The following is a 16,916-nucleotide window of genomic DNA, read 5'->3' as shown; positions in this document are numbered from 1 at the left end:
TGTGGAGGAACCAGGAATATGGGCACTTCTACAAATTAGAGGAATGGAGGCATACACATCCCTTTGACCAACTAATTCATTGTTCTTCACCTTAGGGTAGTGTTTGTGATAAGCTTCCCAATGAGGCCATCTGGACAAGATACCAGCATTGACACGCTTACAGCCATGTGCAGGATTGTGCAGTTTCTTCCATCACCTGGCAAGCTGTCCCTCAGGATTTCTGGATTTAAAGAGCCACGGCAGGAAAGCCTGGTCTGTCCTGACCATAAACTTCCTCCCATACAAATAGCAATGAAAACGTTCCATAGATTCAACCACAACCAGGAGTTCCTTGTGCAATAATTTTTCTCAGGAGAATTTAGACTTTTGCTATAATAAGCTACCACCCTATCTAGTCCCTCGTTTTTTTGTGTCAACACTTCCCCCAAACCATAAGCACTAGCATCTGTGTCTGATACGAAAGGGGTTTTGAAACACAGATAGACCGAGACAGGAAATGCTACCTCGCACTCTGCTGACCTAGGAAGGCCACTAGTCTAGTTTTCAACCAGACAGTCCTTTTTGGGGGTGGTTTGTCCTCCAGCAGGTACTAGGACAAAACCGAACCCGACTTTGTCCTGTTTTGGACAGGTAACACCATCTTTAAGAGCACACTGCTCTGTCCCCTCTGGTGTGACCTCAGACACCGTGCATGTGAGCTCATGCTGGCAGGGGTGGGGTTGTTACACCTGAAAATGATAGTCCAACAGGGTGGCAGGATCTTAAAGATGGCACCCACACACCCAATGTGGAGTAACCTCACACACACCAGGTGTGTGATGTCTCAGCAGAGAGGGCAGGATAGTACGCTGTTAAAGATGGTGCCCTCTGTGCCATGTGACTTTGCACGCACTGTATATGTGAGGTTGCACTGGTGGGAGTAGGGTGGTGCACTCTGAAACATGGCGCCGCCATGCAGCGTGATGTGACATGTGCCATGCGTGCAAGGTCATGCTGCAGGGGTGAGGTCACGCCAGCGGTGGTGGGCCCACACCATTCCTGGAAGCACCAAATGTCTGTTATTTTGGGAAACTGTCAGTGGCCACCTTATGCTGACCACTGGAATGGTTTCACTTTCTAACTCAACCTATGCAGTAGTTTTGCAATATTAGCCAATCTAGAAATGAACCTTATATAATGGGAGCAGAGGCCTATAAAACGATGCACATCTGTGAATGCCTTGGGAGTGGGCTAGCTCTACAGTGCTTTAGTTTTCTTTATTCCCTTCTTGCTAATTGTATGCCCCAGATAGATTATCTCTTTTTGAGCAACACATATTTCTTTGAGTTCATTTTCAAAGTGACTGCTTTCAGTTTTCACAAATTATTTGAAAATGGTTCAGTTCCCATTGAAAGGTTTTAGTTTGAACACCTGGTTACAACACTCAGTTGAACCCTCTGTCCAGCTGGTGCTAGTTTCTGGGCAGACTCTTTTAAGCTTTGTTTTACGTATGGCCCCTTAACTGTCTCTTCCAACTGACTTAAAGGGGGGAGCTGTGTTGGTCCCAGGATATCAGAGAGACAAGGTGGGTGAAGTAATATCTTTTACTGGACCAACTTCTGTTGGTGAAAGAGACAAGCTTTCAAGCCACACAGAGCTTGAAAGCTTGTCTCTTTCACCAACAGAAGTTGGTCCAGTAAAAGAGAGTACCTCACCCACCCTGTCTCTCTTAAATGGGGGAGTCATTCACACAGCAGTTTAAAAAAGTGTTGTCAACCCATATACAGATAGAGAGCTCAAGGCTATGTCTACACTACCGCCTTTGTCCACAAAACTTATGTCACTCAGGGGTGTGAATATTCCACCCCCTACCTTGTGACATAAATTGCACTGACATGTGTGGTAATGTGCACAGCACTAGGTTGGCAGGAGAGTTTCTCCCGCTGACATAGCTTATGCTGCTCAAAGGGTGTGTTGTTGTTTTTATGCCGACAGGAGAGTTCTCTCCTGTCGGCACAGAGTGTCTTCACCAGATGCTGGAGAGATGGGCGCAGCTGTATTGTACATGTAGGTGGGTGTGGTGCTGCAATCTCTCTCAGTTCTGACACTCTCTATAGATTGTTGCCCTCACTGGGAGGGTCTTCAGTGCTTCAGCCCTCTGGCTAAGTCACACCATCAAAATTGATGCATGAACCCCTTCTGGGGTAACAAACATTCACCACATGGTCTGCCCTTACTAGGTCTTCAACCCTGCCTCCAGCCCTTCACTTGGTCTTCCCAACAGAGCTTTGTTTCCTTCTTGGGGCTGAGGCCACTTCACTAGTGGCCGGTGGATGGACCTGGGACCGCCCACTACTCCAGGTCCCAGCCCAGGGACCCTACACACAGCAGCCACATACTGCTGCCTTCAGGGTTGCCAGGTGTCTGGTTTTTGACTGGAAAGCCCAGCTGAAAAGGGACCCTGGCGGCTCCAGTCAACACTGCTGACTGGGCCGTTAAAAGTCCAATCAGTGGCGCAGAGGGGCTAAGGCAGGCTCCCTGCCTGCTGTGGCTCTGCATGGCTCCTGGGAGGAGCAGCATGCCCCCACTCCAACTATTACACGGAGGCTCTATTACACAGAGGGGCAGCCAGGGGGCTCCCCATGCTGCCCCCACCCCAAGCACTGGCTCCGCAGCTCCCATTGGCCGGGAACCGTGGCCAATGGGAGCTGAGGGTGCGATTCCTGCAGACCAGACAGCGTGCAGAGCTGCCTGGCCACGACTCTGCCTAGGAACTGGAGCGGGGACATGCTGCTGCTTCCGGGAGCTGCTCGAGGTAAGCGCCTCCCGGAGCCTGCACCCCTGACACCCTCCTGTGCCTCAACCCCCTGCCCAAGCCCTGATCCCCCTCCCGCCCTCTGAACCCCTCAATTCCAGCCCAGAGCCCCCTCCTTCACCCTGAACTCCTCATTTCTGACCCCACCCCACCTCTGACCTGAACCCCTCAATTCCAGCCCAGAGCCCGCACCCCCAGCTGGAGCCCTTTCCTCCTTCCCCCCACCCCCGGTATTCCAACCCCTTGAGCCAGCCTGGTAAAAATGAGCTAATGAGTGAGGGTAGGGAGAGCAAGCAACAGAGAGAGGGGGGATCGAGTAAGCAGGGGGAGGGGCCTCAGAAAAGGGGCAGGGCAGGTGCGGGGCCTCGGAAGAGGGGCGGGACAGGGGCGGGGCAAGGATGTTTGGTTTTTGTGTGAGTAGAAAGTTGGCAACCCTGCTCTGATTGGCTGCTTCACTGCTTCTAAGCAGGCCTGAAGGATCCACCTATAGTGCTCCTTTCCTGGGGCAGGATATGCTAGGACGATGAGGCCTCCAGTAGGGGGCATCAAAGGTCCTGGTACATCCAGTCATATATGTGCATAGAAAATAGAGATGGTCCCAAAGGGCAAAGTGTGGCTCTGAATCTGAGATTCTCTGAGTTGTAGGATTGTTTACATCTAGAGCTTTGGTTTAGCAAACCCATATGCAATTTCTTTCGCTTGGGAAGAGGAATAAAGAAATTACCATGTATGACAGACTAATGACATCACTTAATGAATTTCTGGAGGTGCTTATGTCACAGTTGCAGGAGCTGTATAAGAACCTAAATAGAAGAACCTATGATAGCAAGAAGAGCCATTAAGCAAATTTGGATCTAGCTGAGAACACTCCCTGAGTTAAAGGGTATTGGGCCAGGAGCTGGTTTGGGCCCATTTTTAATAGAAATCAGGATGCCTGAAATGGTAGTTGGTATAGAAAGATTATTTTAATCTTAGAATTGGTTTCTTTTTTTACTTCTACCTGAATGTCTCTTCCTCATCACCTGATAGATTCCATGTCCTTTGGGTCCTCATGTCAGTAGTGTGGTACTTTTTGTTCAAACATATACATGGGAAGGCAAGTGAGGCAAGATTAGCATGAGAGGAAAAAGATAACACAAAAAGTTTAAAACCTGACTCCAGGAGGGAGAGAGTCTTTGGAGGTGTAATTTACAGTACTAAGGACTCCAGCCTTGAAGTATGCTCATATTCAATCATTCCCTGTTCCCAGGAGTTCCCCCTGCCTATCAGTGCAGCCTTTCCCCAGTTTAAATTGAGTGTGTTAATTTAAGTGATAAAAATCTCTAGCAGCTATATTGTTTCTCTGTAGATAGCTTTGTTTGTGATTGCTGCATGGAACTCTGCCCACTCTGAATCAGCACTCATTTCTCTCTGAGCAGAGTCAGAAGGACAGTTTTCTTCAGACTCAAATCTTGAGTTGCAAGTCAAATCTTGCACATAACCCCCCTCCACCCCCAAACAAACACATACACACCCCACAAAAAGCAAGCAAGCAAAACAAAAATGGCATGTGGAAATATTGGCCAGGAGTCAGTTTGTCCTTATATATGCAATCACAGTTCTTAAAAAGAAGCCAGTTATTATACACAACAATAATAACTATAGACATAAATAGATTTCTACACAGCTTGAGTTCCAGCTGATGTGGCTTTATTTACCAGGGATTCCGTGCTGTCTGAAACCCCATAAAATGCATAGCAACAGCTAATGGCTGAACACAATATTGCAAGCACATATTGCAAAAGGGGACTGTTGAAACTATGGACTCCTAAAAAGGAGCAGCATTCAGTACTTACTTACTGACTTTCAAATATTTGTGAAACATCCTAGTGATTAATATTACTGCTGTATTTTAATTACAAAAATGGAGAGATGGGCTCAAATACACAGGTTCTGGGGGACATGCCCAGGGGACCCAGTCAATTTGGGGGCTCATGCAGGAGCGCTGAAACCTGGGTAGAAATGGGGGGGCCCCACCAATGCTGGAACAGGGACCCGCCCCTGCTCCTTCTCTTCCCCCAGCCCATGTACCCGCCCCCTAGGGCTTGCTACCCCGGGCAGGTGGAGGGTCCAGGGCTCCCCAAAGAGGTCCAGGCTCCCTGGATGGTGTGGCTCTTGCTATGGCCTGGCCAGGGAGCAGGGCCTCGTGGGAGAGGAGGAGCAGGGAGTGGGGCCCTGTGGCAAGTGGAGTGCGCAAAAGTTCTTTGTGCCCAATAAATCTTAATCCGCCTCTGATGTCATTCTTTGTCCCTGTGTACTTGGACCCAAATCCTCAAGGGTATTTAGGTGCCTAATTCTCTAGGCACCTAAATATCTTGAAGGGTTTGGGCCTCTATCTTCCTCTGCAGAGCCTTTGGCCTTCAAATGCCAGCAGGGATATATAAGTGGAAGGAGGCTTGTAGTGCTAGTCCAGGGGTCGGCAACCTATGGCATGCGTGCCAAAGACGGCATGCGAGCCGATGTTTAATGGCACACTCCTGCCTGCCGAGTCCCAGCCACCAGCCCCTCTCAGCCCGCTGCCGAATCCAGGCCGGGATCCCAGCAGGCAGTAGTGTGCCATTAAATATCCTGCCCCCACCCCCACCCCGCGGCTCCTGTTGCAGGGCAGGCAAGCTCCCCCCTCCCCCGCCTCTTCCACCAGTGTGCTGCATTCCTGCCCCTCCTCCTCTCCCTTCCTGCCACCGATCAGCTGATGGCCTTTGCACGGGAGGGGGAGAAGCGGAGCTCCAGCACGCTTGTTGTACCGGGGAGGAGGCGGAGACGAGGCGAGGATGGGGCCTTGGGGAAGGCGGGTGGAATCAGGGCATATCCCCTCCAGCCCCCTGCCATGAGCCGCTCTGGGCACCCTGCCCTGACCCCTACACCCCCCCACACCCCAGCCTCCTGCCCTGATCCCTGCACCCCCCCACAACCCCAGCCCTGACTCCAGTACCCTCACACATACCCATCCCCCCGACACCCCATGCCCTGACTCCGGCACCCCCTTCACATGCCCCCAGCCCTGACCCCTGCACCCCCCTCACACACCCCAGCCTCCTGCCCTGACTCCTGCACTCCCCCATAACCCCAGCCCTGACTTCAGTATCCGCCACACATACCCAGCCCCCCACACCCCATGCCCTGACTCCAGCACCTCCCTCACATGCCCCCAGCCCCCTGCCCTGACTCCTGCACCCTCCACACGTACCCAGCCCCCTCACACCCCATATCCTGACTCTTGCACCCCCCACATTTGCACCCCCACACTGAGCACCAAACGGGAGCTCCTGCACCCCCCTTACTCCCCACATTCCCACCTGCACCCCTTGCACCAAACTCCACACCCAAACCCCAACCCTGAGCCCCCTCCCTCATTCTAGCTCCTGGCCAGATCATACACCCCAATCCCCAGCCTGCTCCTTCACCCCCAGCCCTGTGCTCAGTGCACTCCCACCCTCAGCTCAGTGCAGAGAGAGAGGAAGAGAATGGGCTAGAACCAGGAAGAAGGTAGGTACCCACTCTATGTGGGCAGAATCCCAGGCCGGCAGCGGGCTGAGCGGGACCGGCAGCTGGGACCCTGGCTGGCAGGAGCTGGTGGACTGAACCCCAGACCGGCAGCGGGCTGAGTGGCAGCAGGCTGAGACGCCGGCCCCTCTCAGCCTGCTGCTGGTCTGGGGTTCTGGCTGCCAGCCCCTTGCCAGCCGGGGTCCTGGCCGCAGGCCCCGCTCAGCCCGCTGCCGGCCTAGGTGAACGGAAACCCAGGCTGGCAGTGGGCTGAGCAGGCCGGCGGCATAAGAGCAGCATTTTAATTTAATTTTAAACGAAGCTTCTTAAACATTTTGAAAACCTTGTTTACTTTACGTACAACAATAGTTTAGTTATATAATGTACAGACTTATAGAGAGAGACCTTCTAAAAATGTTAAAATGTATGACTGGCACGCAAAAGCTTAAATTAAAGTGAATGAATGAAGACTCGGCACACCGCTTCTGAAAGGTTGCCGACCCCCGTGCTAGTCCATCAATGCTTGGCACTGAGAGACACTTCCCTCAGAAGGGACAGAACATTTTTTTCAAGCCTCTCATGTAAAAAAACATCTTCTGGCAGCTCTACCTTGCCTAGAGCCAAGGTACAGCTAAATCCTGAGCAGGCTGCCTGCTATAAAAGCAGATGAGCAGCCGAAAGCCTGTGTTTATCAATTATCATCGCTGAGGGAATTACTCCCAATGGAGAGCATCAGAACGCCTTTCTATCCTGCGCTTACTGACCTGTGGCTAAGGGCACTTGCCAGCACGGACTCAGTTCTAAAATGGATTAATTTTCCCAGCTTCTCCATGGCAGTAGCTTGGGCTGAATTGAACTGGGAGTGCTGTGAGGGATCAAACACTGAAAGGCAACTTTAGAATGAAGCCTTTTCCCTTTGCCTTTGATGCTACAGGAGAATGCCCCAGGGAATGGCCTCAAATCTCCTTTAGAGGTCTGACACCTCCTTAGCAGCCTCTCACTTATGCAAATGGGGTGCATATGTAAGCGGGGGAATGGTCCCGCTATTGTGGGGAACTTTCGTGGCTTCTGCACTACCCCGGTGAGGTGGGCTCGCGAAAGGATCTGAGTCCTCGCTCCCACTTCCTTTACGCAGAGGCCTCCCTGCTCTTGAGGACTCCCCTTCCACTCTCCTGTCTGGCAGAGTCCTAGTAACCCCAACAAGGCTGGACCCAGGATTCCTGGGGGGCTCGACCCCCAACCCTGCTGCGGTCACCTAGGACAGGGGCTAGGGTGTCCCCACTCCCGGATACTCTCTCTGCACTGGGCACTTCCCTGACCCACTGATCATTACATACAATTTAAAGCAAATGCAAGTTATTTAATCAACAATTAATTTTAAAAAGAATAAGGAAAAATGGGAAAGGTTAAAGGAAACACATCACCCCGCTCTGTGGCAGGGAACATCACAAACAGTGTCTCTGGAATGTCAGGGCAGTTCAGTCTCTTCCTTGTAAGTCCCAGGCCTCCTTCTCGGGCCCTGGCTGTGCTGCAGGGATGCTGCGGGTTGGACACTCGCTCTGGTGGTGGCCACACACCTCCAGGCTTTGGGTGGTGGGACCCTTCTTCCCAGTGTCAGCCCCCCGTCGGGTTAAGATCCCCCTCCCAGGCTGGCCTGCAAGGACCCTTAGCTGGGGGCGTCTTTCTGAGCTGGGCCCTTTGCCCAGGGTCCCCCCTTGGTTGGCCCCAATTGCTCACCACACCTTGCTTCAGTTCCAGCCCCAGCTCCAGCTCCCTCTGTTCTAGCTTTGGCTTCACTGTGCCTCAGCACTGATGCTGCTGCTCTGCCTCAAAGCCCCTGGGCTGCTTCTCTGGCCCAGTGGCTCTGTGGCTGCAGCCCTGCTCCCAGCACAGGATCTGCTTTCTCTGGGCTGCTTTTCTGACTGTGCTGGCTGGCCCGGCTCTGTTCCCTAGTTCAGCTCAGGTCCCTGCTCTCTCCTTACCTCGGCCCCACTCTGTCTGACCCACACAATTCCAGCTCACATGGAGAATGGGACCTCTCTGGCCTCCTGACCTCCTGATTAGCCTGCCCGCCCTGTCATTCAGGCTGACCTGGAGCATTGGCCTCTCCCCATTGTTCCTGGGGACTGTCAGTCTCAGGGTCCTGATGTCCCATCGACCCTTCCTGTTTTAGTACTGGGAGCTAGCCAACCAAAACACCCCCACTGAATGTCCCCTTACACATACAATATAATGTCATTAAGACAAGAAGCTGAGGTTGAATAAGTGTGTGCTGGAGACATTGTGTCGCCATTTCAGTGAATCCAAATTAAGGTTACATCCTGCCAGATGACTAGCATTCAGAACTTCTGTTGAAATCAAATGGGAGCATGCTCAGCACCTTGCAGGGATCAAATAATCGTGTGTGATATTCAATTTAGGGCATGTCTATAGGAATTTAAAAGTATTCTTCTATATAAAGAAAACATAGGGCGAGATCCTTAGCTAGTGTAAATCAGGATGGCTCAATTGAAGTTAATGGAGCTCTGCTGATTCGCACCAGCTTAGGATCTGGCCCTATATTTTGTTATGACAGACAGCAACTGATTTGGATGCAAAACTGTTGCTGTTTCTGCATCCAGGGCATTACACAAGTCAGGTTTACCAATCTTCTGCTTTCTCTAGGATAAAGATTTCCTCAAAACTCTGCATCAGCAATCTGCTCCCCTGCTCCCAATTAAGGTCTTGCCCACTGGGTACAGCCTGTTAATTGTTACGTTGCCCTTGTTTAAACATCCAAAGAAAATAAAACACACACAAAACCCAGCACCTTTACCTTGAAAAATAAACAGCAAGTTGAAAAACAAAGGGAAATGTATGAGGGGGTGTGAGAAAGTGGAAAGACTTAAGGACTAAATTCCCTGGGACTTGGAAGCTGCTAAGAGGGCAGTTTTACACTACAGCTCCAAAGCAAGCACTGTAAATTTCCATTTGATTTTTTTTTCTTTTGCAGGAAGCCCAAACACTGACACATGCTGATAGAAATAATCCAAAGAGGCACAACCTTTGCAAAGCAATTTTTATCAGTAGTAAGAGGATGCTGCCTCAGCAGCCTGAAAAGCCAGAAAATGCTCAGCTTCCTGTCACACACATGGTAATTTTTGCTAAATTTTTGATTGAGAGGCAGGTTTAGTGCCTGGCTGTAGAGTTCCAATGCTACTTTCTATGGCTTTTCATTAAAGAATCCCTTAAAAGAGAAAAAACAAAAAACCCAAGATTAAAAATACTTAGCTCTTGTGCAGGATGTTATATCCTTGAATGGCTAGGCAAAGGTTAACCAGTTCAGACAACCATCCAGTGCAATGTGTGCACTGCCATTTAAAAGAACTTTTATTAACTGAATGAGCAGCCAGTTAATGTTGACATGACTTGGTGTGGTGGAGCAGCTGCCTCACCCCTATGAGAGATAGGGCTAGAGTAGGCCAGAGCAGCTGCCAATCAGGAAAAGGCCTACTGGGAGCCAATCAGGGCCAGTATTACAGCCAGCCAATCAGGGCTAGGCTAGGCCCTATATAAAGGCTGGCTGGGAAGGGCATAGACAGTCTGTCCTAGACCTTCATAGGGGGAGGTCTGTCTCCCTCCCGAGCAGGAGAGTAGCACTGTGGGTAGAGCAGTGCTGGGCAGGCTTGTGGGAGTATAGAAGGGCTCTGGCCCAATACTTGCCCAACTGTGGGCCCCGATAGGAAGGGCCTAGAGGGTGTGAAGGGCCAAAAGAGAAGTGGCCTAGGGACAGTTAGACAAGGGGAGAGAAAGAGGGCAGGGAGGCTGCCACTAAAGGGTCCTTGGGTTGGGACCCAGAGTAGTGGGCAGGCCTGGGTGCCCCTCCCCCCAGCCCTTCCTCTTTGTACAGCACCTAGCTATGGAAGGGTGGCCATGACAGACTGCAACCGGCCCTTGAACAGAAGGGCTAGACTCAAGGGGTTGTGGTTGGCCACTGTGGCAGGAGCAAACTGAAAAGACTGCTGTTAGTACAGACACCCTGGAAGAGGGCAAGTGTGGACTTGGGGGCACTGCCAGAGGGCAGTGTCCTGAAGAGGATGCCGCAAGCTGGGAGCAACGCAGGTTGAGACATCAATCAAGGGTGAGAGACTGATGGGACATCACTGGCAGAGGGTGCTCTGCATGAACTGAGCTAATTCCTAGAGTGAACAGCAGGAGGTGCTGCGGTGGTGAGTCCCAGCCCTGTCACACTTGAGCTTTTGGAAAGCATCTAGGCTGTTATTTTAAAGTTAGGCACCAAAATCCACTGATGGGCACCTAAATAAAAAACTTTTTTCAGAGATTCTGAGCAACTGTTACTCCCATTGAAGTCAGTGGGAGTTGTGGCTACTGAGTATCTCTGAAAATCAGGCTGTTTGTGTTACATGCAGGAATGTCAAGTGCCAGGGTACCTCAGAACTTGGCAGTCCTGCAGTCAGCCATTTTGTATGTGCAGCCACTGCTAGCTGAAAACCAAACATCACATAGCTAGGAATAATCTTAGGGTATGTCTACACTACGAAATTAGGTCGAATTTATAGAAGTCGCTTTTTTTGAAATCGTTTTTATATATTCGAGTGTGTGTGTCCCCACAGAAAATGCTCTAAGTGCATTAAGTGCATTAACTCGGCGGAGCGCTTCCACAGTACCGAGGCAAGCGTCGACTTCTGGAGCGTTGCACTGTGAGTAGCTATCCCACAGTTCCCGCAGTCTCCGCTGCCCATTGGAATTCTGGGTTGATATCCCAATGCCTGATGGGGCTAAAACATTGTCGCGGGTGGTTCTGGGTACATATCGTCAGGACCCCGTTCCCACCCTCCCTCCCCCCGTGAAAGCAAGGGCAGACAATCATTTCGCGCCTTTTTTGTCTGCTGCCAGCCAAAGATGTAAAGGATTGATGGAGTGGGTCAGAACAAGAAATAGACCAGATTTGTTTTGGACTCATTTTCCTCCTCCCCTGTCTAGATCACACTGCAGTCAGTCACAGAGAAGGCGCAGCGAGGTTAATCTAGCCATGTATCAATCAGAGGCCAGGCTAACCTCCTTGTTCCAATAACAACGATAACTTTGGTGCACCATTTCTTATTGGAACCCTCCGTGCAGTCCTGCCTGAAATACTCCTTGATGTACAGGCACACCCTTTGTTGATTTTAGCTCCCTGAAGCCAACCCTGTAAGCCGTGTCGTCAGTCGCCCCTCCCTCCATCAGAGCAACGGCAGACAATCGTTCCGCGCCTTCTTTCTGTGCGGACGCCATACCAAGGCAAGCATGGAGGCCGCTGAGCTCATTTTGGCAATTAGGAGCACATCAACCACCATACGCATTATCCAGCAGTATATGCAGCACCAGAACATGGCAACGCGATACCGGGCGAGGAGGCGACGTCAGCGCGGTCCCGTGAGTGATCAGGACATGGACACAGATTTCTCTGAAAGCATGGGCCCTGCCAATGTATGCATCATGGTGCTAATGGGGCAGGTTCATGCTGTGGAAGGCCGATTCTGGGCTCGGGAAACAAGCACAGACTGGTGGGACCGCATAGTGTTGCAGGTCTGGGACGATTCCCAGTGGCTGCGAAACTTTTGCATGCGTAAGGGCACTTTCATGGAACTTTGTGACTTGCTTTCCCCTGCCCTGAAGCGCATGAATACCAGGATGAGAGCAGCCCTCACAGTTGAGAAGCGAGTGGCGATAGCCCTGTGGAAGCTTGCAACGCCAGACAGCTACCGGTCAGTTGGGAATCAATTTGGAGTGGGCAAATCTACTGTGGGGGCTGCTGTGATGCAAGTAGCTCACGCAATCAAAGATCTGCTGATATCAAGGGTAGTGACCCTGGGAAATGTGCAGGTCATAGTGGATGGCTTTGCTGCAATGGGATTCCCTAACTGTGGTGGGGCTATAGACGGAACCCATATCCCTATCTTGGCACCAGAGCACCAAGCCGCTGAGTACATAAACCGCAAGGGGTACTTTTCGATAGTGCTGCAAGCTCTGGTGGATCACAAGGGACGTTTCACCAACATCAACGTGGGATGGCCGGGAAAGGTGCATGACGCTCGCATCTTCAGGAACTCTGGTCTGTTTCAAAAGCTGCAGGAAGGGACTTTCTTCCCAGACCAGAAAATAACTGTTGGGGATGTTGAAATGCCTATATGTATCCTTGGGGACCCAGCCTACCCCTTAATGCCATGGCTCATGAAGCCGTACACAGGCAGCCTGGACAGTAGTCAGGAGCTGTTCAACTACAGGCTGAGCAAGTGCAGAATGGTGGTAGAATGTGCATTTGGATGTTTAAAGGCGCGCTGGCGCAGTTTACTGACTCGCTTAGACCTCAGCGAAACCAATATTCCCACTGTTATTACTGCTTGCTGTGTGCTCCACAATATCTGTGAGAGTAAGGGGGAGACGTTTATGGCGGGGTGGGAGGCTGAGGCAAATCGCCTGGCTGCTGGTTACGCGCAGCCAGACACCAGGGTGGTTAGAAGAGCTCAGGAGGGCGCAGTACGCATCAGAGAAGCTTTGAAAACCAGTTTCATGACTGGCCAGGCTACAGTGTGAAAGTTCTGTTTGTTTCTCCTTGATGAAACCCCCCGCCCCTTGGTTCACTCTACTTCCCTGTAAGCTAACCACCGTCCCCTCCTCCCTTTAATCACCACTTGCAGAGGCAATAAAGTCATTGCTGCTTCACAGTCATGCATTCGTTATTCATTCATCACACAAATAGGGGGATGACTACCAAGGTATCCCAGGAGGGGTGGTGGAGGAGTGAAGGAAAATGCCACACAGCACTTTAAGCACAGCACGTTAAAAGTTTACAACTTTAAAATTTATTGAATGACAGCCTTCTTTTTTTTGGGCAATCCTCTGTTGTGGAGTTGCTGGTTGGCCGGAGGCCCCCCCCACTGCGTTCTTGGGCGTCTGGGTGTGGAGGCTATGGAACTTGGGGAGGAGGGCGGTTGGTTACAGAGGGGCAGCAGTGGCAGTCTGTGCTCCAGCTGCCTTTGCTGCAGCTCAACCGTACACTGGAGCATTCTGGTTTGGTTCTGTAGCAGCCTCAGCATTGAATCCTGCCTCCTCTCATCACGCTGCCGCCACATTTGAGCTTCAGCCCTCTCTTCAGCCCGCCACTTACTCTCTTCAGCCCGCCACCTCTCCTCCCGGTCATTTTGTGCTTTCCTGCACTCTGACATTATTTGCCTCCACGCATTCGTCTGTGCTCTGTCAGTGTGGGAGGACAGCATGAGCTCGGAGAACATTTCATCTCGAGTGCATGTTTTTTTTCTTTCTAAGCTTCACTAGCCTCTGGGAAGGAGAAGATCCTGTGATCATTGAAACACATCCAGCTGGTGGAGAAAAAAAAAGGGACAGCTGTATTTAAAAAGACACATTTTATAAAACAGTCGCTACACTCTTTCAGGGTAAACCTTGCTGTTAACATTACATACATAGCACATGTGCTTTCGTTACAAGGTCGCATTTTGCCTCCTCCCACCGCGTGACTACCCCCTCAACCCTCCTCCCTCCCCGTGGCTAACAGCGGGGAACATTTCTGTTCAGCCACAGGCAAACAGCACAGCAGGAATGGGCTATACTGAGTGTCCCTGAAGAAAAGCACCCTATTTCAACCAGGTGACCATGAATTATATCTCACTCTCCTGAGGATAACACAGAGAGAGAGAACGGATTTTGGTTGAATGCCAGCAAACATACACTGCAATGCTTTGTTCTACAGTGATTCCCGAGTATGTGTTACTGGCCTGGAGTGATAAAGTGTCCTACCATGAAGGACGAAATAAGGCTGCCCTCCCCAGAAACCTTTTGCAAAGGCTTTAGGACTACATCTAGGAGAACCGCAAATGCCAGGGCAAAGTAATCCTTTCACATGCTTGTCTTTAAACCATGTATAGCATTTTAAAAGGTACACTCACCAGAGGTCCCTTCTCCGCCTGCTGGGTCCAGGAGGCAGCCTTGGGTGGGTTCGGGGGGTACTGGCTCCAGGTCTAGGGTGAGAAACAGTTCCTGGCTGTCGGGAAAACCGGTTTCTCCGCTTGCTTGCTGTGAGCTATCTACAACCTCCTCCTCCTCCTCATCTTCTTCGTCCCCAAAACCTGCTTCCGTATTGCCTCCATCTCCATTGAAGGAGTCAAACAACACGGCTGGGGTAGTGGTGGCTGAACCCCCTAAAATGGCATGCAGCTCATCATAGAAGCGGCATGGTTGGGGCTCTGACCCAGAGCGGCTGTTCGCCTCTCTGGTTTTCTGGTAGGCTTGCCTCAGCTCCTTCAGTTTCACGCGGCACTGCTTCGGGTCCCTGTTATGGCCTCTGTCCTTCATGCCCTGGGAGATTTTCACAAAGGTTTTGGCATTTCGAAAACTGGAATGGAGTTCTGATAGCACGGATTCCTCTCCCCAAACAGCGATCAGATCCCGTACCTCCCGTTCGGTCCATGCTGGAGCTCTTTTGCGATTCTGGGACTCCATCATGGTCACCTGTGCTGATGAGCTCTGCATGGTCACCTGCAGCTTGCCACGCTGGCCAAACAGGAAATGAGATTCAAAAGTTTGCGGTTCTTTTCCTGTCTACCTGGCCAGTGCATCTGAGTTGAGAGTGCTGTCCAGAGCGGTCAGAATGGAGCACTCTGGGATAGCTCCCGGAGGCCAATACCATCGAATTGTGTCCACAGTACCCCAAATTCGAGCTGGGAACGTCGATTTAAGCGCTAATCCACTTGTCGGGTGGAGTAAGGAAATCGATTTAAAGAGCCCTTTAAGTCGAAATAAAGGGCTTCACTGTGTGGACGGGTGCAGGTTTAAATCGATTTAACGCTGCTAAATTCGACCTAAAGTCCTAGTGTAGACCAGGGCTTAGGCCTTTATGAGACAAGGTCAGACAGCTGCATACTTGTAGTTTGTTAATTAGAATGGGAGGATGGGACAGAAAGTTATGGAAGAGACTGAGTGGATAGCGACCTTGGTTTTAGGTGCCCCTGACATATTGTTGTTTTGGCTAGAAATGTTTTGAGATTAGGAGAATTGGTGACCTACTAGGAGTCACTGTACGTTGTATGTTTTGTTAGTTAGCTATAACAGATTAGGTAAAAGTAAATACCTTGGAGCAGTCCAAGGATGCTTTTCTTTGTGCAAGGAGCTGACCTCTAAACTCCCTATCAGCTAGGGCAGGGATCGGCAACCTTTGGCATGCGGTCCATCGGGGAAATCTACTGGCGGGCCGGGATGGTTTGTTTACCTGCAGCATCCTCAGGTTCGTCCGATCTCAGCTCCCACTTGCCACGGTCCCCCGTTCCAGGCCAATGGGGGCTGCGGGAAGTGGTGGCCAGCACATCTCTTGGCCCACACCACTTCCCGCAGCCCCCATTGGCCTGGAACGGTGAAACGCGGCCAGTGGGAGCTGAGATCGGATGAACCTGAGGATGCTGCAGGTAAAAAAAACTGTCCCGGCCTGCCAGCAGCTTTCCCTGACAGGCCACGTGCCAAAGGTCGCTGATACCTGAGCTAGGGTGACCAGATAGCAGGTTACTAGTTGCCAACTTCCTAATCACACAAAATCGAACACCCTTGCCCTGCCCCTTCTCCAAGGCCCTACCCTGCTCACTTCATTCCCCCTCCCCCATCACTCATTTGCACTGGGCTGGGGAGGATCTCTTTTCAACACTGTCAAGGAATAGGGGGTGTGGGGGTGATATGCCCCTATATCAGAAAAAGCCCTGAATATCAGGGCTGTCCTTGTACAATCAGGACATCTGGTCACCCTATCATCAGCTGGATGGAAAGAGGGTCCCTGAAAGCCTGGCTGGTGATCACTCAAAATCATCTGACTGTGAGTAACTGTATCTGGGATGTACTAAACCTATTGTTTGTCTGTGTGCTTTATATCTAATAAATAGTACTTTTAGATAAGTGCATGCTTACTTGTATTAATATTTCATCAGACAGAATTGCTGTGTTCCCATTGATTTATTCCTGACACTGCCTGAAGTGAAACAGTTAAGTTACCACTGCTTTGAATTCTGAAAACTCCAGGTAACACTTTATGCAGGTGTCTAACTGGTTCAGGTGCCTGTCCCTGGCCTGGCAACATAGGGGTTAACCCTTCAGCTCTGGGAGAAGCTGCTTATAATCAGGGGAAAAGACAGTTGGGAAGGGAGGTGATGTTTCTCAGGGTACCCAGGGCTGTCGGTTACTCCCTGCCTCCAGCATAAGGGAATCTTGGTGCATTTATCTTCATGAAAATGGGATCTCGGCCAGCGTTGGTTAAAAAGCTGAAGACCCTGGGTGAGAAGACTTCTTTAAACAGAATGTTAACCTGTTAAGTTTAGTTTCTAAAAAGCATGTTATGATTTTGTTTTATATATAACAATTTGTTTTCATGATCCTTCCTCACGAACACTTGAATCCTGAATCTTTGATGATAAACTTATTCTTGTTTTGACTATAAATGTCAGTGGTGTGATATTAAGGAAAAGTTCTGTTCCTGAGTTATACCAGCTTGTATGATGTATGTACTGTTCCTTTGAGGGCTATAGACCTGGTATTTCTGTGAGTGTTCACTGGATAATGGGGA

At 50.6% G+C, this 16,916-nt stretch overlaps 1 protein-coding gene across 1 annotated transcript; it reads right to left on the bottom strand.

Annotated features, from left to right (window-relative positions):
* Window positions 1-13,182: 13,182 nt before the first annotated feature.
* On the bottom strand, window positions 13,183-15,051 carry MSANTD7 (Myb/SANT DNA binding domain containing 7). The gene is made up of 2 exons (XM_073328665.1): window positions 14,263-15,051; window positions 13,183-13,677 (listed from the first exon to the last, which is right to left on the bottom strand). Exons 1-2 carry the CDS (start codon window positions 14,843-14,845, stop codon window positions 13,592-13,594), a joined length of 669 nt encoding a protein of 222 aa, XP_073184766.1. The 5' UTR covers window positions 14,846-15,051; the 3' UTR covers window positions 13,183-13,591.
* Between the last annotated feature and the right edge of the window lie 1,865 nt (window positions 15,052-16,916).

The sequence above is a fragment of the Lepidochelys kempii genome, chromosome 1 (genome assembly GCF_965140265.1).
Source record: "Lepidochelys kempii isolate rLepKem1 chromosome 1, rLepKem1.hap2, whole genome shotgun sequence".
Classification (NCBI taxonomy): domain Eukaryota; kingdom Metazoa; phylum Chordata; order Testudines; family Cheloniidae; genus Lepidochelys; species Lepidochelys kempii.
Note: the sequence above shows the minus strand (reverse complement) of the source record. Positions and strands in the feature narration are given on the sequence as shown.

Coding starts and splice junctions, on each gene's coding strand:
- MSANTD7 (XM_073328665.1), bottom strand. CDS start 14,845: ATGCAGAGCTCATCAGCACAGGTGACCATGATGGAGTCCCAGAATCGC. Junction 13,678..14,262: donor AGGCGGAGAAGGGACCTCTG/GTGAGTGTACCT, acceptor TTTCTCCACCAG/CTGGATGTGTTTCAATGATC.